Source organism: Podarcis melisellensis, assembly GCF_964234715.1.
Source record: "Podarcis melisellensis genome assembly, chromosome: 2".
NCBI lineage: Eukaryota > Metazoa > Chordata > Lepidosauria > Squamata > Lacertidae > Podarcis > Podarcis melisellensis.
The window spans coordinates 1588509-1611850 of record NC_138529.1 but is presented as its reverse complement, the minus strand read 5'-3'; the positions used below and the strand labels follow the sequence as shown (position 1 = coordinate 1611850).

Here is a 23342-nt window from a genome sequence, read left to right as displayed (position 1 = left end):
CATAAGAAGATGCCTGCTAGATCAAACAAAGTTCTATCTAGTCCCGCATCCTGTTCCCCACAGTGGCTAAGAAGATGACTGTTGGAGGCCTGTGAAGAGGACACATGGGCAACTGTTCCACAGTGACTGGAATTCAATGTAGAGGTAGGAGACGCGGGTGGCGCTGTGGTCTAAACCACTGAGCCTCTTGGGCTTGCCAATCGGAAGGTCGGTGGTTCGAATCCCCGAGACGGGGTGAGCTCCCGTTGCTCAGTCCCAGCTCCTGCCAACCTAACAGTTTGAAAGCACGCCAAAAAGTGCAAGTAGATAAATAGGTGCCGCTCTGGTAGGAAGGTAAATGTTGTTTCTGTGCGCTGCTCCGGTTTCAGTGTTCTGTTGCACCAGAAGCGGATTAATCATGCTGGTCACACGACCCAGAAAAACTGTCTGTGGACAAATGCCGGCTCCCTCAGCCTGTAAAGCGAGATGAGCGCTGCAAACCCAGAGTTGTCTGCGACTGGACTTAACTGTCAGGAGTCCTTTATCTTTTCAGATATTTATTAGAAACTTGGCAAGACATGAACAAATCAGTTTAGATTTCTGAGGGTCTCTTATTCTGGGAACTTCCTCCTAAGCAGTTTCTTCAGGGTACATCTTTGTTCCTCAGGCTGTATATCACAGGTTTCAGCTTGGGAGTCACTGCTCCATAGAAAACAGAGATCACCTTGTCCTTGTCTATAGTATGTTTAGATTTTGGTTGAAGGTAAATGAACATGGCTGAGCCATAGAAGATACCAACTACAACCAGATGGGAGCTACAAGTGGGAAAGGCCTTACTTTGATCCTGAGCAGAATGGAACCACCACACAGAAGAAGAAGAGTTTGGATGTGAAATCCCGCCTTTCACTCCCCTTCAGGAGTCTCAAAGCGGCTGACATTCTCCTTTCCCTTCCTCCCCCACAACAAACACTCTGTGTGGTGAGTGGGGCTGAGAGACTTCAGAGAAGTGTGACTAGCCCAAGGTCACCCAGCAGCTGCATGTGGAGGAGCAGGGAAGCGAACCCGGTTCACCAGATTACAAGTCCACTACACTGGCTCTCCCACACAGCCAAGCCAATGCGCAAGTACATCATCAAGATGAATAAAAAGGGGGCAATGAGATCAGTCACAGTGTTTATAAAAGAGATGATGTTATTGAGATGGGTGTTGGCACAGTGCACTTTGCCAATGGTCTGTGCCTCACAGGTGAAGTGATTGATGATGTTGGAGCCACATAACTTTTTCTGACCAATTGCAGTGAGGATGAGAGTCAATATCAGGCCACTGCCCCGTGTCCCAGCTGCTCGTTGGACATACACTTTCCAGTTCATAATCAGAGTGCAGTGCAAAGTCATATACCATAACAGCCAGGAGGATACATTCAGTCATGCCAAAATATAAGCTAATGTGGATTTGGGCCATGCAGCCCATGAAAGAAATGGTGGTTCTCTCAGTGGTACAGGTGACCAGGCCTGGGGGACACTGCTATTGGTGTAGTTAATGTCCAGTAATGTTGCTGAAGGAAAAGTACAAGGGTGTGTGTAGGTGGGGATCAGTTATGATCAGCACCACCATCAGCCCATTCCCAACTAGGTTGATAAGGTAGACCAGGCTTCCTCAACCTCGGCCTTCCAGATGTTTTTGGCCTACAACTCCCATGATCCCTCGCTAGCAGGACCAGTGGTCAGGGATGATGGAAATTGTAGTCTCAAAACATCTGGAGGGCCGAGGTTGAGGAAGCTTGAGGTAGACTGCCAAGAGGATCCAGAAGAATACAACCTGATCCAAGGGATGGTTGGAGAGACCAAGCAAAATAAATTCAGTCACCACTGCATCACTGCTGTTACCCATGGTCTTGGCATCTCCTGGGAAAAGCTCTGGCTTCTGGGCTGGGAAAAGATGAAAGGATGGTGATTTTTTCTTTAGCAGGCTGTTTGATGAGTGAAGACCATCTGAGTCATAAGCCTAGCAAGACCCTGACTAGAGTTTACATGCAAAATAAAGCTATTTGAAGCCTGTGACAACCTCCTTCATCCTTTCCTCTTCTTCATTTGCTTATATATTATCTCCCTCTTTCTTTCCCCCCTAAATTTCACAGGATGAAGGGTAAATGTTAAGCAAAGTCTACCATAAATTTTAGATAGCATCTTAAAAAGCAGAGACAACAAAGGTCAGTATAGTAAAAGCTATGGTTTTCCCAGTAGTGATGTATGGAAGTGAGAGCTGGACCATAAAGCAGGCTGATCACTGAAGAATTGATGCTTTTGAATTATGGTGCTGGAGGGAGACTCTTGAGAGTCCCATGGACTGCAAGAAGATCAAACCTATCCATTCTTAAGGAAATCAGCCCTGAGTGCTCACTGGAAGGACAGATCGTGAAGCTGAGACTCCAATACTTGGCCACCTCATGAGAAGAGGAGACTCCCTGGAAAAGACCCTGATGTTGGGAAAGATGGAGGGCACAAGGAGAAGGGGATGACAGAGGACGAGATGGTTGGACAGTGTTCTTGAAGCTACCAGCATGAGTTTGACCAAACTGCGGGAGGCAGTGGAAGACAGGAGTGCCTGGCGTGCTCTGGTCCATGGGGTCACGAAGAGTCGGACATGACTAAATGACTAAACAACAACAACACCATAAATTTGTGGGATGTGAAACACATAGCAGTCAAGTACAACATTCCTAGAGTGGACATAAGGAGGAATGTTTGCACCAGCCAGTAGGTAAACTTCCTGTTTCCTCCTGGGCTGGGGCAAACTTCTTCTGCATGTGACTAGAGGTGGGTGTGACCTTACCTGCCCAGGTGACACAGCCCTCTCTCTCTGACTCCATTCTTCGAAGAAGCAACATCTCTTCAGCTAGAGATTCCCTGATGGCTTTCAGCCAACAAGGGACAAAGGAACTAACTCGCTTATGGGATAGTTCCACATGTATATATACTTTTGTAACCTAAGTCTGCCTTCAGGGATCCAATTGTGAACTGATGATACTGTGAGTAAACTTTATTTTACTGACTTTAAATAAGATTGTCATGTCAAAACATATGGAGGGCCGAGGTTGAGGAAGCCTGAGCAAAAGCATTGCAGACATGGGCAAAGCTTGCAACAGTAATCCTGTATCTTCAAAAATTAGTATTCAGTGCACTGTAATTTGTCAAGTACACTATAGATACTTTCTCAACATAGTTGTGGAACAAATCCTGTAGATTAAGAAGCATAATCCTTGATTCCGGGTTAGCTGAAGTGTTGAATTCCCTGTTATCAATACACACCAAAGTAATTTTGTTTTGGACACACAGTCCCTCAGTTACACACAATTACTGGGAAAGCATCTTTTCAGCTTTATAATCTGTGTGCCTGACACTCAGGACTTTATACAGGGTGAGTCCTTTAAAAGAGGCCCCGTGGATATAGAGTACATATGTGGAAAGATGCATAGAAAATCATCACAGGAAGCTACTGAATTCAGAGGCAAGCTCCACTCTAGACAAGAACATGATAAATTTTGTAGGCACTATGTTGAATTAATAAACCCTTAAAACCTCCCAATCAGGGCTGGTGTTATGGCTTGGTCTCGCCCACAAATGTGAGACAACTCTGGCTGTTAATTATTTCAGATTTATTGCTAAAACAATGAACTAGGATGCAGCTCCTCTACTCATCGTCCTCCCCAGAAGATAGAGTTGTCCAGACTGAGCTCCTCCCCCTTCCCCAGCACGGAAGCCCCCACCTTCTCTTCCAGTATTGTGTCTTGGCCACTTTTGAGATCCTATGAGATTTGGGAGAGAATGTTTCCTGCATTCCAACGTCTGGCTCACTTTTGGAGCTCTCATACTGTCACTCTGTTACTCTGGCCCTGTTTTTCTTCTCCCCTTTGTTTAGAGCTCAGATTACAGCTGCTCTCCCCCTCCTCTCTGCTGCTAACTGTCCTCTCCCTATGCCTACTTCTCCTCCTGTCAGCATCTGAGCTTCGCTGACATCACCCCCCCTGAGCCCCCCTTCCTCCTCCTCCTCCTCGGTGTCACTGCCAGCTATGGAGGGCTCTCTCTCTCTTTTTTGTTAAATCATTTTTATTAATTTTCCAAATAAAAAACATCCAATTAACATATCAAATCATAATCCAATTAAAATAAAAAAATACCAAATTATAATCCAAATTATAATTATTAATTTTTCGGGACTTCCCATAGCCTGGACCTTGAAGCATAGCTCCAAATCTCAATCCTGCCTCTCCTCGTTGTTTCCATATTTCCACATCTATAGATGGCAGTTTGTCCTCCACCCCTGCCCAATGTGACAGTTTTGGCTGGGATGCCCCCACTTGTGGCCCTCCAGAGGTTGTTGGACTCCAGCTCCCATCCCCCCAGCCAGCATGGTCAAGGGTCAGGGGCTGATGGTAGCTGTAGTACAACAGCTTTTTTTTTTAATAATATTTTATTAAGTTTCTTTTCATGAGTTCAGAAAAATGCAGAATGAAGAAAAAAGAAACAGAGAAAGAAATAAATATATAACAATCCAACTTTCCATAATTTAAAAAAAACCAACTGGACCTCCCCACATCTTCCAAACCCTGCGTTCTTTACAATAACAATATCAGCAATTTGTTACCTTATTTCATAACTTACTGTAACTTTCAGCTATTATGTTTCTAAATTCAAAATGTTGTAACTCAGTTTTTGTACCTTTAAAATAAACATAATATAGTTATTTCATGTTGCCTCCTCTTCTTTCTTATCACTTAATTTCCAATTTACCTAATCAAATTGCTAAAGCATAAAATTTCCTAATCGTGTACATTCTTAACATTCATACAACTTATAGTGTTTTTGCAAGTAGTCTTTAAATTTTTTCCAGTCCTCTTCTATTGTTTCCTCGTCCAAATCTCGGATTCTGCCAGTCATTTCGGCCAGTTCCATATAGTCCATCAACTGCGTCTGCCATTCCTCCAGTGTGGGTAAATCTTGTGTCTTCCAGTGCTTCGCAATGAGAATTCTTGCTGCTGTAGTTGCATACATAAATAAAGTTCTATCCTTCTTTAACACTTTCTGGTCCACCATGCCCAAGAGGAAGGCCTCTGGTTTCTTGGGGAAGGTATATCTAAATACCTTTTTCAATTCATTATAAATCATTTCCCAGAAGGCCTTCACTTTTGGGCAGGTCCACCAGAGATGAAAGAATGTCCCTTCTGCCTCCTTACATTTCCAACATTTATTATCAGACAGGTGGTATATCTTAGCTAGCTTGACTGGGGTCATGTACCACCGGTATATCATTTTCATAATGTTTTCCTTCAAGGCACTACATGCCGTGAACTTCATTCCGGTGTTCCATAACCTTTCCCAGTCGTCAAACATAATGTTATGGCCTACATCCTGTGCCCATTTTATCATAGCAGATTTAACTGTCTCGTCCTGTGTGTTCCATTTAAGCAGCAAGTTATACATTCTTGAAAGTGTCTTAGTCTTTAGTTCTAACAGTTCTGTCTCCAATTTCGATTTTCCCCCCTGGAAACCAACTTTTTTGTCCATTTTAAAAACCTCTTGAATTTGAGCGTAGTGTAACCAATCTCGCACCTTGTTTTTTAGTTTATCGTGGCTCTGCAACCTCCAATTGTCTCCAATTTTTTCCAGTATTTCCCAATATTTTGGCCAGTAGGCCTCCATGTTGGGTCTTTTTCGGGCCTTGGCCTCCACCGGTGAAAGCCACCTCGGGGTCTTACCCTCTAATAAGTCTTTGTATTTCAACCAGACTGCAAAATTGCTCTTCTGACAATATGGTTTTTATGTAGTGCAACAGCTTTTGAAGGTCCACAAGTCATCCCCCATACTGGTTTAAGCAGTCCTAGTGTATAGGTCATTGGTGGCCACCCTAAGTCATTGGTGTCACACATGGTACAGGATTTATCACATGCTTGGATATGTGCAAAAGGACCCTTGGGCCAATGCATGGTCAGGACTGGTGCATCATCATCATCATCATCATCATCATCATTGCCTGTCCTCATTGCAAAGCTGCCTTCAAAGTCTGGCCAGTGAACTAGAGGCAAAACACCATTAAATGAGAGGTGTGTGTGTTCTATTACAGGTCATTTCCAGCTTGTGGAATACAAGCTGGAAAAGACTGGCCACCACTTATTTAGGATCTCTGGCCATGAAGTCTTGGTCAACAACATTGGAACTCTGTATGCTGACCACTCTGTATGGTTTCCCCCCCTCTATGTATGTTTTATATTGTACAAGACCTCATTGTCTTGTACATGAAGGGATAAGTTATAGCCAAGAACATAATAAAGAGTCATTTAGGCTGGAGGCCATAGATTTCAATCGATTCATATGCACATATCTTTTTTTGGGGGGATGGCCTGATCTATATTTTGTACCTGGGAAAATACAAGACTTCTCCCAGGAATTGTCCTTGTTGCCATCATTAATTGGAATGTGGAATGTACATGCATTGCACAAACATTTCCAGCACTTACATCTATTTCAGACCTATCGCTCAAAGTGCTTTTGAACCCCTATCCCACTGTTGGTGTGCATGTGAGAAAGACAGAAATATCATTTTATAGGAACTTTGTAAGAATTAAGGTCCATAAGGTCCATTTTTCTCATTGGGAAAAGATGACATTACTGTCACATTTTAGCCTTCATGTTGTTGTTTTTGTGTATGTGTGTCTCCTATAAATTGTGGTGCCATATCTGAACCACATTTTTGTCAGTCACCCACACTGAATTACATGCATTTGGGAATGGCTATTTTTGCTGTTTGACCTCTTTCCTTACCTATAAAGGGGCAGCCTGCGGTTCATAGAGGAACATATGCCTGCAATCTATCGTGCCATGTAACCTGTAGCCTATAATGAGAAGGAATCCTTGACTTGCAAACCATCATTTGAACCTGATAATACTTGAAATCACATTGGGTGGGGTTAATCATATTGCCAATTTCTCTTTCTGTATGAGCTAAGAGATGCATGGACCAAGACGCTGAAAAGATGGGAACCAGAGTTCTGTAGTCCTTCCACAGCCTAAGGACTTATCCACACCCTCCTTTTGTCCCACTGCTTTCCTCTGGGGAAAACTGTGCTTTAGTGCTCAATTGGAACAAAAGGCAATTCAGATTTTCTCTGGATTGATGTTTGCTCTGAATTAGCACTAAAGAGTGGGCTTCCCATGGGAAATGAGGAGGACAATAGGAAAAACACTCAGACCTTACCTAGAAAGCATGGGTCATGTGGAAAACCATTCAGACTCCTTGCTTTCTAGGCAGGAGTGGCAACTTGACCACATGACTGTAGGTGCCTGTGGCCGTGGGTGTCATGCAGCGTATATGGCCCTGGCAACAAAATTTGTGGGTGCCCGGCCTCTTCATGGGGAATTTTGTGCTCAGGCACCCAGAGTGTGCACCTATGTTTCTAGGAGTGGGACAAGTGGAAGTGTGGATGATCCCTACGACTGCAAAAAACACCCTAGAACAGTGGCTCCCAATTAGGGGCCTGGGGACCCCTGGGAGTCCGCAGAACACACCCAGGGGGTCTGCAGCACCCTGCCAGGGACTCACTTATCTTGTTAATTGCACAGTGAAAGTCACAATGATGATCCACAGATCACCCAGCCTCTGCTCATGAGCAGGGCCTGCTTGGTGGAAGGGGGAAAACATGTAAAAGATTTGCTGGGTGGCAAGTGAGCAGGGATTGGGCAAAAACCTCAGACACAGTTTCATTGGGCTCTTGTGATTGGAGGGGAGAGAGAGCGTGTGCAAACGGCTTGCTCCATGTGGCAGGTTCACATGCTTGTCATTTAAAAAATAATAAAGTAAGGTAGCCCTTCCCCTTGCTCTCTGCTTTTTAACTGAAAATAACTTCTAATTGCTTTCAATGACTATCAAGCTTAGAGGACTCTCCCACTGCTTGTAGGTAGGGTTTTCAGTGAATTTTGCCTTATGACTTTGGGATTCAGGTCTCATTCAGGTATGCAAAAATATACAGATCCAACATGAAATAGTTTATTTAAAGAGGCAGGACAGAAGGCTACACTAGAAGAAAGGAAAGAAAGAAGCATTGGCATATACAAAAACTTCATGATAATCTTCCATCAAAAACAGATATATTTATTCTGGTGGATTCTTCCCAATCAATCTGTACACAGCCCCCTTTACATCTTTGTTTCTCAAACTGTAAATCATGGGATTTAGCATAGGGGTCAGTGCCCCATACAGTACAGAGATCAGCTTGTCCCGATCAGAAGAGGGTCTACCATGTGGCTGAAGATACATGGACATGGCTGAGCCATAGAATATACTGACCACAATCAAGTGGGAGCCACAGGTGGAGAATGCTTTGCTTCGACCTTGTGCTGATCGGATTTTCAGCACTGCCTGGCCAATGCGAATGTAAGTCACCGAGATGAAAAGAAAGGGAACAACAAGAACTGGAATAGCCCGAGCAATTGAGAAGATCTCATTGATGCGGGCATTGGAACAGCCCAATTTAAGGACTGCCTGGGCTTCACAAGAAAAATGATTGATGATATTAGGGCCACAAAAGCTTACTGGTATGAAAAATACAGGGAGCACAGCCAGCAGAAAAGCAATAATCCAGGATGAGGCTACTAAACTGATACAGAGCCTACTGTTCATGATTAAGGTGTAATGAAGGGGATGACACACAGCAGCAAAACGGTCATATGCCATGACAGCCAGAAGAAAGCACTCAGTCATCCCAAGGAAGAGTCCACAGTACATTTGGGTCAAACAATTTGTAACAGGAATGGTAGCTCTAGCAATGAAGCAATTGACTAAAATCTGTGGTACACTGCTGGAGATGTAGAAAATATCTATTGAAGAGAGATTGCTGAGGAAGTAGTACATAGGAGTGTGGAGGTGTGAGTCAGCAATAATTACCACCACCATCAGACCATTGCCAAAGAGGGTAATGAAATAGACAACCAGAAGTAGGCAGAAGAGGACTTTCTGAGCTCTGGGGTGATCCGAGAGTCCTATCAAAATGAATTCGGTTACCATTGTATCATTTTCATCTCTCATAGTCTTCTAGAGCTATTATCTGTGAGGCAGAAATAGAAACGATATATTATGATATGCCTATAGGCTAGAATGAAGCAGATCAGAAACCAAAAAAATGAGTGCGCAACCATATCATAAATCAAATACACTCCTGATAGCTAACTCAGCTAGTAGGTTCCAACATGATTGTAGGCAAAATGGACAAAACAAAGGTTTCCCCCACAGAATTGAAAGCTTCACCTACATTATCTACTTCAAGGGTGGAGAACTTGTGCCTTCCAAATGCTGTTGGACTCCAAATTTCATTAAGCCCAGCCAGTTCTTTTCTTCTAGAATAAAAGGTGTCAGTACTTCATTCCCTTGAGTACCCCCAGAGAAAAAGCACTGGGCCTGACCAATATGGCCAATGGTCAGGGATGATGGGAATTGGAGTCTAGCAACATCTAGAGGATCACACCCTCATCATCCCTGATGTAGTTGTATCCTTGCAACTATCCTGTAAACATAGGAGCCAACTCCTAGGGGCTGAGATCCCTTCATCCCCCAAATAAAATATCTGAAAGGGCCACCCTTCATGGTGTGCATGCATGACATTTTGTGTTCAGTTATGTAGGGTGGGGCTTACCTGCCCCCTGCATAATATTTTATTCAAGTTGGCACCCCACCTGGAAAATATTACTCCCCATATTGCAGAGATCATGTGGCTTTCCTAAGTTCATGGTGGAGCTGAGATTCAAACTAGGCACTGGTGTATCTCATTCTTAGTCATTGTGTTACACCAGATCTCAAAAATAATTTTCATGAGACAGATTTTGCACTTTCACAGTGCACCTCTTTTCATATGCTGTATATAACACCCAGTCATGACCAAAAAGTTAGCATTGGGAATTAACTATGGTACCATGTCATGTTGACTTTCATTGAGACCCTGACCTGGTTTGCAGGGGTTTGGGCGAAATATACTGCTCATCCCTGGACTGCTGCATGGAAAATCTAGTGCCCCCATCTGCTGATGCAGAAGTTGGCCATCTGCAGACTGCAGTTTAGCCTATTACACAGAGAGCTCTTAACCAGGGCTCTTAATTCAAAAGCTGTAGTTGGAAACAGGTATTCCTTCAAAGCTTATAACTGAAAGATTTTGCCCCCACCCTGTTATCTCTCACACTACCATGTCATTCAACATGTGGTGGGGAATCTGGATCTGATCTCATAGCCCATTCATGTTAAACTTGCATTTTGAGATCTGTAGGATTTAAAGACCAGAATTTTTTTTAAAAAATGAACCTCCTGCCTCAAAATACTTGCAGTGGTAATTTCAGAGAGACAGTGGTGAGTACCAAGAGGCTAAGATATCCTAGCAGTGCCATAAGATGAAAACTGGGATTTACCAAGACTTGACAAATGTTTTCTCCCCCTGTTTAAAGCTCCCAGTGTAGCAGGGCCTCACTCTATTCTCATGGTTTTTGTTTTTTCATTAAAAAAAAAAGACTTACATGGAAGTAACGTGGGGTTAAGTTGTCTGTTATGGACTTGAGTGTCAACATGGATCTAATTTAAAAGTCTTTTTGAAATCACTCATCTGTCCCCAATAAGATAAAAGAAGTTAATATAATGAACACTGGAGAAGAGGATAGCAAACAAATGTGTTACCTCAATTAACGAATATTGTTCTTCCATATTGTTCCATTTTTTATATTAGAGCCTTCCATCTGTACCACTGCTGAGCTTGCATATATAAGAATATCACACAGTAGAGGTTCTGTCTTCTAAAGCAGTCTCAATCCCTCTCGAGCCATTACCTCTACAGTGATAGGTCCCTTTGGTGTGAGAGCAGCAACTTTGCTATTGCTTCACTCTAGGGATTCCTCCACTTTGAATCAGGATCACTGATGCACTGCATCCTAACATCCTTATAAATCATTAAAAATAAGTACCCAGAAGAACAAAAGAGAGACCACCCCACCTTTTTTCTCTAAGGAGCTTGAGGAACACATGGTTCTCCGCCTCCTCCTTTGATCCTCACAACAACCCTGTAAATATTTTGCTTGCCATCAGCTTTCATGATTACAACTCCCCACACTGTTTCATTTATGCTCTCATATTATCATTTAGCATTCCATGAGTCATAGTATTTTGTTAAATAAAAAAAAAATCACCTATACACTCCAAAACAAAATAGTTTTTTCTTCAGTTTTTATTTGACTTCCCCACCTGTTTTCCACAATGTTATGTCCTGAAGTTCTCACCCTGGGCCAGCAGGGGGATACTGTAGATAGTTCAGGTCCACATATGCAAATAAGAGATCGAAAGTGACGTTCACTGATTGGATAGTTACATAAAATGGTTCCTGTTGCGTTCTAGTGGGGCTCTCTATAAGCATGCTGGCTGAACCCTTCAGTTCTGTTCTGTTCTGGCCTGTGAATAAACAAGAGCTGTTTGAAGAATCACTGTGTCGTCTGATATGTTCACCCACAACTTAACACACAGGGTTTTTAATTTCTCCCCCTTGCTGCACCCTGTCTTCTCTCTCTCTCTCTCTCTCTCTCTCTCTCTCTCTCTCTCTCTCTCTCTCTCTCTCTCTCTCCATACAATAATCTCTAATTCCTTCTGTTATTTATAGTTCAAATCCTGCTCGCAAATTCATCATACTATACTATTTCCCACACATTCATGTCATTACCAAGGAGGCAGGCTTAGTTGTTATTTGAGGACTATCCTTGGTATGGTTTTGTCTGGACAAATACTGGAATCAGCAAGAGATACTCACGTGACCTGAAGATGCTGCTGTGCAATGCCAGGTCAATGATTCATAGGACCACTGCCATCCATGACTTGATCGTGGATGGAGGATTTGACCTGGCATGTGTAACAGAGACTTGGTTGGATGAAGCAGAGGGGCCTGTTCTTGTGTGTCTAGACCCCGCAACCACCCCTCGTTGAGGAATAAAACACACCAGGACACAGATATTAGGTTAATGTTATTGGGCAAATTTAGGCCACAACTTTATTGATTACAGAATGTGAGCGGTAATTTGCTTAGGCATTGAATGGACCTGGCTATATCTGACTCCTGCCTGCTGCCGGTAAGGATAAATCACCAGAAGGGGGGAGCCTTGGTAAGGGTAAATCACCAGAAGGGGGGAGCCCCGTCGATGCAAACCAACTCGAGCTCCCCCAGGTGTTCATGATGGGGCCGTGTCATGGCCCTAGCCCCGCCTTGGGCTTTGGACAAGATCCACAGACCCGGAATCCTTTAACAGAAATACCCTTAAGCTTGGAGGGGCAGGTAATGGCCACACCTCCCCTTCCCTTTCCTTGCTTGTACCCAAGTTGCGTCACCATTTTATGCAACTTTTGGTTCCAGGCTCTAGCAGCCTGCTTAAGTCCGTAAGGTCCCATTTGCAGTTTGCATACTAAATGTGCCTCATGTGGTTTTACAAAACCTTGGGGCTGTTTCTTATAAATTTCCTCAGAAATCTGTCCGTGAAGAAAAGCAGTAGCAATGCCAATGTGTTTCACCCTCATTTGTTTGGAGGCTGCAATGCTCAAAAGCATTCTTAAGCTGCTGTACCTCATGATTGGTGCAAAAACCTCATCGTAGTCTTCACCAAAATGTTGTGAAAATCCCTGTGATACAAGTCTAGTTTTGTAGCGCTGCACTTCTCCTTCTGACCCCTTCTTAACATTGAAAACCCATTTACTGCTAATGGCCTTCTTACCAGGAGGCAGCTCAGTGAGTGTCCAGGTCTTGTTTTGATGCAGTACATCCATCTCCTCCTATGCGGCCTTCCTCCAGAGATTGGCTTCAGCAGCTGGCATCTCCTGTACCTCTTCCCAAGTGTACCTCTTCCTGTGGAAATGCTGACCCTGCGAAGTAGGACAGCTGTAATGGTGGGACACCTTTGTTGGTTCTGGATGAGCATCTGACCTCTGGTTCTGTGACCGCATCAGCTTCCTCATCCTCCTCCAATGCTGGCATGTCCTCATCCGAGTCCTCCTCTTCGTCTCTGGTGCCACCAAGGGTCTGGTCCTCTCCGTCTTCTGGTGTGTCCCCTGTGGGGGGGGGGGTTAACACTGGAAGGCAGATTAGTACTTTGTAGGGTTTCAGAAGGGAAGTATACAAATTCTTGAGTCCTTTTTGACTCCTTGGAAAATCCACAACACTGTTCTTAGTGTTTGCCATGTTCATCAAAATAAACACGGCTTTGCCATGTTCATCAAAATAAATTGCATGGTGTGCATCTGTCTTACCAGTCTGTAAGTCCATGATTTTGTATCCTTTGCCTCCAGAAGCATATCCCACAAGGATACCTGCTTGTGCCCTGGAGTCAAGCTTGTGTCTGTGTTCTTTGGGGACGTGGTAGTAACACAGACTTCAGAACACACATATGTGTGACAAATTGGGAACTTTCCCATGCCAAAGTTTAAATGGTATGCGCTCTGCCCCTTTGGTTGGCAATCTGTTTTGCAAATAAATTGCTGTGTTTGCCGCATCTGCCCACAGCTTCTGTGGCAAGGGTGCATCTCTTAGCATGCATCTTGTCATATCCATAATGGATCTAAACTGTCTCTCTGCTATGGCGTTCTGCTGTGGCATGTAGGGAATTGTGGTTATGCGTGCAATTCCTTCCTTGGCCAGGAGAGCCTGCATTTCACTTGAGCAGTACTCACTTCCATTGTGGCTCATTAACACAGCTGGAGCTCTTTGGAACTTGTTCTTGACCATGGCAATGTAGTCCTGGAACATGTTCACTGTCTCACTCTTTTCTTTGATGAAATATTCAGCACAATACTTTGAAAAATCATCAACAAATATTAGTATGTATCTATTCTTTCCCAGTGAAGGAATATTCATGGGTCCACATACGGTAAGTTAGTGTGCACAAGGTCAAGCACTTTGGTGCTTCTGTGTTCTGTACAACGTGGAAATGAAGGTTTTACAGCCTTTTCAGTAACACAGCTTATACACTTTACTGGAGCTCTGTTGCTCTCTGTTACCTGCAAACAAGATCTCTTCTCTGTAGATCCAGAATAACTCTGGTGTCTCTGTGTCCAAGCCTTCTGTGCCGTAGGTCCAGGTCTACCTCATCCTTCTGGCTGGAATGTGCTACTTTTGCAGACTGGTTCTCTGAAAGATCAATCTCATATACACCATTTACTAGCTTGGCTTGAACAAACACTTTACCATTTTTGGTCACATTACATTCTCCATTTCCAAACGTAATCTGTTTGGAAATCCTTTTCTGTCCAAAATGGACACACTGAGTAAATTGCAGCTCAGTACATACAAAACTCTAGAAACTGTGGATTCAGTAGATTCATTGTTTATATTTCAATAAACAATGCATGGAACCTACACCTTTTGCTTTAACAATGTTGCCATCTGCAATCTCAATTTCAGATCCTTCATCATCATTTATCTCATTAAAATGTTGTTGTTTAGTTGTTTAGTTGTTTAGTCGTGTCCTACTCTTCATGACCCCATGGACCAGAGCACGCCAGGCACTCCTGTCTTCCACTGCCTCCCGCAGTTTGGTCAAATCTCATTAAAATAGTCCTTTTCAAATGAGAAATGTGAGCTTGCCCCAGAATCAATAATCCACTTATTACGTTTATTTTCATGATTCTGGACAGCTAAATTCTTTTTTTGCAGTAGCAAAGTGCATTCAGATTTACCCTTCTTTTCCCTTTTTGGTTGAAAGAGGTGGGGTTTCCTTGTTCTAGGAGCTTTGCAGTTCTTTGCAATGTGCCCTTCCTTGTTGCAATTGAAGCAAACCACTTTCTTGGGCATCTCTCTGGACTTTGTAAATTGCCTAGACACATAATTACTGTCCTTGCTTCTAGCATTTCTTATGGGAGACTCAGCTCTTCCTCTGCATTCCTCCCTTAAATGACTGGTCATGTCTTTAAAAGTTAGACCTTCAGAGTTACATTATCGACAACTATATGAAACACATAAAGAAGACAGTAAGAAAGGATTTAGTTATACTAGATCTAGGTTTCAAACGGAAGTGATTGAAGGGAAAGTGAAACTACTGAAGGCTGCATACAGCATACTATTAGAATGGGAGACAAAAGATGAAGAGGTAAAATCAATTATGATTAAATGGGCACAACATTATGATGGAAAATTGGGTTAAATTATGGAAAACTAACTTAGAATTTACAGATTGTTCCCTATTGAAGGAGAATTACATGAAGATGATGTACAGATGGTACACAACACCAGTGCAGTTAGGGGAAATGTACAAAACTAGTTCAAATATATGTTGGAAGTATAAGGAAAAGGAGGGGACATTTTATCATATTTTTAATAAGGTAATTAAAAATTTTTGGGAAATGATTTACAACGAATTGAAGAAAATGTTCCATTTAACATTTGTTAAAAAACCCGAGGCATTTTTGTTGGGGATTGTAGGGAAACACCTGCCCAAAAAGTTGAAAAACCTCTTCATGTATGTGACAACGGCCGTGAGAGTTCTGGTAGCACAAGGATGGAAGACTGAAGAAACCCCAACTAAAAAATCATGGCAAGAAAAATTGATGGACTATGCAGAACTGGCAAAATTGACATATAAGCTACGGGACAAGGATAACTGTGACTTTAAGGATGAATGGGAACCCTTTACAAAGTATCTGAAGACACAACAAAGCGAACTGGACTCCTTGGCAGATTTTGAATAAACATTCACAAACCTTTTATTGGTAACAATCAGTGAAATAGTTTGAGGATCCATACAACTTTGTAACATGCAGAAAACTGCATTCTTAGAGAAACCAAAGACTGGAACTGAGGGTAGTCGGGAGGTGGGGGGTTGTGTGGGAGGGGGGAGGGAGGAAAAATGGGGTGGGGAAACAAGGATGATATGTTTTTGGATAATATGTCTTGTTATAATTTTGAATAAAAAAAATAAAAAAATAAAAGTTAGACCTTCTCTGTGGTCCATTATGCTAACAAATGAATCGAACTTTGGTCCTAGGGACGATAGCAAAAATGATGTCTTTGTATCTTCATCAAAAGGCTTAGGAATAAGATCAATCCTTTGAATAATCTCAGTAAACTTGTTGATGTGCTCTGTGAATTCTTCTTTTGAATTCATACTCAGTCTGCTTAATTTACACATCAAGGTTCTGTAGGAGTTCTTGGTAGATTCTCCATACATGCACTCAATATCACTTAAGATTTGAGATGCATCATCTTTACTATTTATTAATTATAGATGCTCATCACGAAGTCCACTCAAAATTATGTGTCTGACTTCGCTGTTCTTGTCTTTCCAAGCTCTTATCTTGGCTAAATCTTCCTCAGTTGCGCATGTAGGCTGAGGGTTCTCTACAGCATCCAAAACGTGTTTTGAATCTAAAAATACTATTAAGCGCTGTTTCCAGTGCACAAAATTGTATTCATTTAGCACAGGCATTCCTAGTTTTGCATCACTATGAAAAGCTGCTGTAGCCATCTTAGAATTCAAAAATTTGAAAAATATTCAAAATTCAAAAATTTCTCAAAATTCTAAAATCAAAATCTCAAAAATCTCAAAATACAAAACAAATCTTCACTACCTTGGGTCACTGTGAACTCTGAGGGGGGGTGTTGCTTACTCCCCACTGCACAATGGAATAAAGGACCATGTGCTCACCAGAAAGTTCGCTCAGAAAAATGCTTGTTGTTGTTGATATTTCTTCTGGCAATCTTAATTCTGGCTAGGGATTGATCCATCCCAGCCTTTCGCATGATGAATTCTGCATATAAGTTAAATAAGCAGGGAAACAATATACAGCCTTGTCATACTCCTTTCCCAATTTTGAACCAATCAGTTGTTCCACATCCAGTTCTTTTTTTTTAAAAGATATTTATTGAGATTTTCAAAAAACAAGAAAAAAAACAAAAGAAAAATTAAAAACACATAGCTTTTACATTCCTTATTTTCAATAACACCTTTCCCTGACTTCCCCACACCTCCCCTTCTTGTATTCCAATTCCAATTATTAGCTCAGCAAGTTCTTGTCCCCAAATTTTGCCTTATTATATTTAATTCGTTTTAATTAACCAATTTTAACTTATAAACCTCAATTTGTACATCAATGCTCATTCTTTAAACCCTTTTCTAAAGTCGACCCAAGTTCCCTTCCGCGAATTTCCCAGTTTTTATACTAGTAACGAAACAGAGTAAAAAGAAACAAAATATAATTGTACACCTTTTGGATTCCCAAAATCCCACCCCCACCTTTCCCGGTTTCGATCCCCAACAAATGTCCATCAGTCTATCAACTATCAGCCTGGAGACCTCACGTCTGAGGCTCTTAATTCTCTTTCAATTCCTCTCTGCCGGTTTTTTTGATAGTCCTTTGTATTGAACACCAAGTCTCGGAGAAGCTCTGTCCTGATAGGGTCCATATTTCTTCCAGCCAGACCTCCATATTTAAAAGTGGGGCCCAAATCTTGTTTCTTACTCCTTTTAAGTCGAAATGTCCCAAATGTCCCAAAAGCTCCAACTTCCACCTTAATCAGATTTGTAATCCATAGGTCTTCAGTTCTCCCCATGAGGAGATCTCTCCATTCTTCATTCTCCAATTCAAACCAGATTCTTATCATCCAAATCTTGTTTTCCTTTGTATCCATCTTAGCAGGCCTCTGGCTCTCCATTATCATCTGCGGCATTCCAGCTCCTCCTTCCCTCTCCTCCGGAACAGCACGTATCTCTTTCTCCACTCTCTCAAAAATCTCAGATTTCTTTTCTTGTTCAGCTGCATGGGCTTCTTGAGTCAAGTCCTTATCAAATTCAGTGAGTTTATTTGCTGTTAAGTTCATAATTGTAACATTTGTAGCCAAAACAAATGACCTTGTAACGTTCCCAAGAGAAAAAACATTCTGTCCAGTTCAGCCTGTATTTTTCCACCTGCAGCCATTCTTGTAGTGTCCCTGAACCCCCTCTAGAGGGATTCTGGTTACTTAGTATTCCTTCCCGCTCCAATCCAAAAGTCAAGTTAACTTGTTTCTGTTCTTCTTTGTTTTCAACAGTTTAAAACCAAATTGTAACAAATATAGCCAGCAAAGACAACAGAAACAAAGTTCTCTTTTTTCAGCTTTGACAGCTAGTTTGACAGCTGTCAAACTCTTCTATGTCTCCTCAACAGGCTCTATCGCGGATCACTCCCGGGTCCCAGGGGGTTGCACTTCAGCTCTCAAAATCAAAATCCACTCTTACCCTCCAGCAAAATTACTTATACTGCCAAATCGTGAAGTTAATAACTTTTATCCAGTAAAGAAAAAAAAGTTCTCTCGACCTTAGTTATCTAATCCTTGCTTTAAATTGTCTACAGGACAGGGAGACGGACTTCCCTTTTGCGCCTTCCCCGATCGTGCCTAATTCAGAAAAAAAAGAATTTTCCCTTTGTAGTTCCAATTTCCGTACTACTCACGGGTTGTTACTTTTAGGGTCCAAATGTTCAAAAGAAGAAGTCAGCGCTCTCTGTCCATGGCATGCGGCTTCGCTCCGTAGGAGAAGCAATAGACTCACAGCACCGCGCCACTCCCCGTCCCCCATTCCGTAGCCTTTAAAAAGGCTCCTTTGCGGGTCGGGGGGGGCGCAAATGGTGCCCGCCGAGTCACCAGGTCCACAGGCTGCAGCGCCTGTGGTTTCTGAGGGTCCCCGCGGCACCGCCGTGGCAAGACCCGTCTTCTACGGAGCCGATTCCCTCCGGAGCTCGGAGGGAATCCGCCATTAGTCGATGGCGCTAACCCGGAAGTCCCCACATCCAGTTCTAACTGTAGCTTCTTGTCTCACATAGAGATTTCTCAGGAGACAGGTGAGGTGATCTTGCACTCCCATTTCTTTAAGAACTTGCCATAGTTTGCTGTGGTCAACACAGTCAAAGGCTTTTGCATAGTCAATGAAGCAGAAGTAAATGTCTTTCTGGAACTCTCTAGCTTTCTCCATAATCCAGCGCATGTTTGCAATTTGGTCTCTGGTTCCTCTGCCCCTTCAAAATCCAGCTTGCACTTCTGGGAGTTCTCGGTCCACATACTGCTTGAGCCTTCCTTGTAGAATTTTAAGCATAACCTTGCTAGCATGTGAAATGAGTGCAATTGTACTTGAGTGTTAATTTTTTGAGTGGGAGCAGTTGGGAAATAGTCGCTCAACTGCTCAACAGTGAAGCTTAATACCTTGCCCCTTTGCCAGGAGATAAAAATATTAACTTTGACTAACTAAATGAACTGAATACTGAATATATATATAGTATATATAGCAAACTGTAATTTACTAATACCACCCATTAACTTAAAAATAAATTGTTAACTGAACAATAAAACCTCATATATTTACTATCAAACCAATATTTCTTAAAATTATGAACGTAAACAAACTTGCACCCAAATTAACTTTGATCCAATGCAATCTAAATGAACCACAGCCAAATCACTTTTTTTTTAATTGCACGGGGGGGGGGTACCTGAACTCTAAGCCAAAACCCCAGAGGACCAATTCCAAATAGATTGTTAACTTGTATGTATGCATGCAAAATCATTCTTATTACTTATTTATTATTTATTTATTTAGATTAATTAGATTAAATTAAATTATTTATATTCAATTTCTTCCTTAATATAGCCTGATTTAAGAGCCCCAACCCCAGAATACCAGCAGCAGAATGAGGGAGATATGGAAGCAGGGCAGTACAGCTAACAATGCAGAAACACAGCGTGTGAACAACTCAAAAACAGCCTCAGTAGTAGACCATGTGGGCCAAGATGGCGGTCCCCACATTGCCCTGGCAACTGGTCATGTGGCCGCTGCTAAGATGGCGGCCCCCACAGCCCGCCTCTAACACAAGCAGCCCCTGCAGCAGAATAAGGTGAGATGAAAGGAAAATAAGCCAGTGGCTCAGCAGCAGCCTTCACAAAACTCTACAATTCTGCAACCCCAGCAACCCGCAAGCCCTCTGCGAGCCCTCGATCCAGTGACGCTCCTCCACTCCTCAGCCGGGACTTTGATCGCCTGTAGACTGGACCGTGACTGGACTGGTGTTCACCTCTCTGGATGTTGGTGATCTGACACTAAGTAAAAGCAAAACTAAAGAAGTGTCATGGTCAGATCACTTCCTGGTGCAACTGGACTTCTCCATGACCCTTCCCCTCTGCAGGGAGGTGGGACTGATTTGGATGGTCCGCCCCCACCACTTAACAGATCCAAATGGTTTCCAGAGAGTGGTAGGGGATGCTTTATCCCATGTTGATGGCCTTTTAGCTGATTCCCTGGTGGCCCGCTGGATTGTGGAGTTAACCAGGGCTATTGATTGTTTGGCTCCGAAGCGCCCTCTCCAACTGCATGGAGCCCGGACAGCCCGGTGGTTTTCCACAGATCTGACAGCAATTAAACAATTGTTGAGATGGCAAGAGTGCTGGTGGCGAATAACTCATTCTGAAGCTGACCGGACACGGGTTAGAGCTCAATGTCAAGCTTACCACGTGGCGATAGCGACGGCAAAGAAGACTTTCTTCACCACCTCTATTGCATCTGCAGAAAACAGCAGCAGAAGACTCTTTCAGGTGGTTTACATTTTAGCGGAACCACCTGCTCCATCAGGGCCCAGTACGGGCCACATGATTTCCTGCAATGATTTTGCAAAGTTTTTTGCAGATAAAGTCGTCCAGATTTGGGAAGAGGTAGACTCCACCGTGGGAGCAGGGCTGGGGTGGGAGAGTGCAAGAGTCCTGTCTAGTCAAGTCGTATGGGATCAATTCCAATCTGTTACCTCTGAGGATGTGGACAGGCTGCTTGGACGAGTGAAGCCAACCACCTGTCTCCTTTTATAAGCCCAACCTGGCTTATAAAAGCTAGCCGGGAAGATGGGTGATGGGCTTTGCGGGGTGGTGAATGCTTATCTCTGTGAGGGAGCCTTCCCAGACCTGCTGAAAGAGGCGGTCATTAAACCGCTTCTTAAAAAAACATCTTTAGTCCCGGCCAATCTTTACACCCAGTCTCAAATTTTCCATTCTTGGGCAAGGTGATTGAGTGAGTGGTTGCTGAACAACTCCAGGCACGCCTGGAAGAAGCGGACCATTTGGATCCCTTCCAGTCGGGATTCAGGCCTCATTATGGGACTGAAACTGCCTTGGTCACACTGGTTGATCATCTCCGGCGGGCAAGGGACAAAGGTGAGAGCTGTTTCCTAGTTCTGCTGGATCTCTCAGTGGCTTTTGACACCATTGACCATAACATCCTTCTGGACCATCTAGAGGGGCTGGGAGCTGGGGGCACTGTTATACAGTGGTTCCACTCCTTTCTCCTGGGCCATGTTCAGAAAGTGGGGGGGGGATGAGTGTTCAGACCCCTGGGTTCCTTAGGCACTTGTGGGGAACCATCTACATGCAGCCGCTGGGAGAGATCATCAGGTGGTTTGGGCTGGGTGTTCATCAGTATGCAGATGAAAGAGCTCTACCTCTTTCAAATCAGAACCAGACACTCTACCTCCTGGTTTCTCTACCTCCACCGACGACTCACCACGTGCGAGGAGGAAGGCGGGCTCCCTTCACCTCCCCGCCCCCTCAAGGGAAAGGGAAAACGACGTGAGGAAAAGCGAAGCAGGACAGCGAGCGAGGTTCTCCTCAGAGCCTTTTCCCGCCGCCCCCTCGCAAGACAGCCCTGAAGCCCAGCGCGGAGTGAGGGGCGGGGCCCGGCGGAGTCTCGCTGCCCCCCCACGCCTCTCGATGCGGCATGAGGGGCACCGCGTCAAGGGCGCCCGCGGGCGCAGCGGCAGCTCCTATCAGGGCACGAGGAGGGCCCGGCGCCTCTCCCCCACCAACCCCGTCCGCCCGCCCATGTCCCGCTCAGGAGGGGCCGGTGGGCTGGCAAGCGCCTCACAGCAGCAGCACCAGAGAGGGAGAGAAGTCCGCCTCCCGCCACCGCCGCCTCTTCATCCCCAGCAGCAACTTCCCTGCCCGGCTCCCCGCCGCTGCCGCCTCCTTCTCTCCCTGCTTTGCAGTAGCAGCAGCCGCCGCCGCCCCTCCTCTCCTCCCGGGGACGATGCTCTGGCTCCTCAGCAGCAGCTCCCGAACCATGTCCCCGCGGCGCCTCCGCTCCCCCGGGCTCCCCTTCGCCGCCTGGCTCCTGCTGCACCGCCTGGGGGCAGTGCCCATGCCCGGGGCTTCCTCCTTTCCGTGACATGGGGCTCTGCTATAGCCTGCGACCGAGGCTCTTCGGCGACTCCGGAGGCGGCGAGCGCGCCCCCAGATGTTGCGCCCGGTGCGGCCAGACCCCCCTGCACCCCCACGCTACGCCACTGCTGGCGCATTTGTGGTGTTATCCATTTTTTCCCAAGACTATCATTGTATAGTGGTACCTTGGGTTACAGAGGATTCAGGTTTCAGATTCTGCTAACCAGGAAATAGTACCTTTTGTTAAGAACTTTGCTTCAGGATGAGAACAGAAATCGCACAGCAGTGGCGCGGCGGCAGCAGGAGGCCCCCACTAGCTAAAGTGGTGCTTCAGGTTAAGAACAGTTTCAGGTTAAGAACAGACCTCCAGAACGAATTAAGTTCTTAACCCGAGTTACCACTGTAATAGTGACCAAGAACTGACATATTTCAACAATCACAATAGAACACATTATGATTGTAAGAGCCTCAGACATGTTTTCACTCCAGCCAAGTAAAGCACCCCACCATTTGTGTTTTCCTAGATCTTGGATTTTTGTTGACATCCTTTTGATTGCCTGGTTTTCATGTTGCACCTGAAATGTATCAGGGCCTTCCACTTTCAATTTCTAATTGTTTTCCATCAGGCTTATGCAGGCAGTTTAGAATACATATTTCTTCAATAGTTAAGTGATTTCTGATTGTAACTTTGTATACGGTTTTTACTGTATGATTATATGTACAATAGTAAACTGCTCTGATATTTCTATGGATAGCAATTTATGAATAAATGATTGTATACATATAATAATGCATATAAATATGCCATAATTGTTTGTATTTTTAGCAGAACGTTGTGGGGGACCTTTCTTCTTCTCAAGATTAATGAGGAAGCTGGAAATCAGGAAAAAAATCATACAGATAAACTTAATATACAGATTTTCAGAAAATTCCATCCCTAATACCGTGCAATAAAGTTGTGGTAGTTGGATACTCCTAATAGCTAGACAACGTAGCCAGTTAATCTTGCACCATTAGGGAAATATATTCTTATTAAGTATTTTTATTCTTCTGACAAGAAGCCTCTGGCATTTTTTCAGAGCAGAGACTTCCTTTTTTGAGGGTGAGGGGAATTGTTAACAGGTGGAATTTAGTGGCAACTCTAACT

At 43.8% G+C, this 23342-nt stretch overlaps 1 protein-coding gene and 1 pseudogene across 2 annotated transcripts; both read right to left on the bottom strand.

Annotated features, from left to right (window-relative positions):
* Positions 1-590: 590 nt before the first annotated feature.
* LOC309363745 (olfactory receptor 13H1-like) lies at positions 591-1869 on the bottom strand (annotated as a pseudogene). The gene is made up of 3 exons: positions 1771-1869; positions 1059-1626; positions 591-823 (listed from the first exon to the last, which is right to left on the bottom strand). The product of its transcript is annotated as an olfactory receptor 13H1-like (transcript).
* Positions 1870-8124: 6255 nt separating this feature from the next.
* LOC309361690 (olfactory receptor 13H1-like) lies at positions 8125-9057 on the bottom strand (the record flags this gene model as incomplete). The annotated part of the gene is made up of 1 exon (XM_081896771.1): positions 8125-9057. The coding sequence occupies one exon, from the start codon at positions 9055-9057 to the stop codon at positions 8125-8127; it is 933 nt and encodes a 310-aa protein (XP_081752897.1).
* Positions 9058-23342: the final 14285 nt, after the last annotated feature.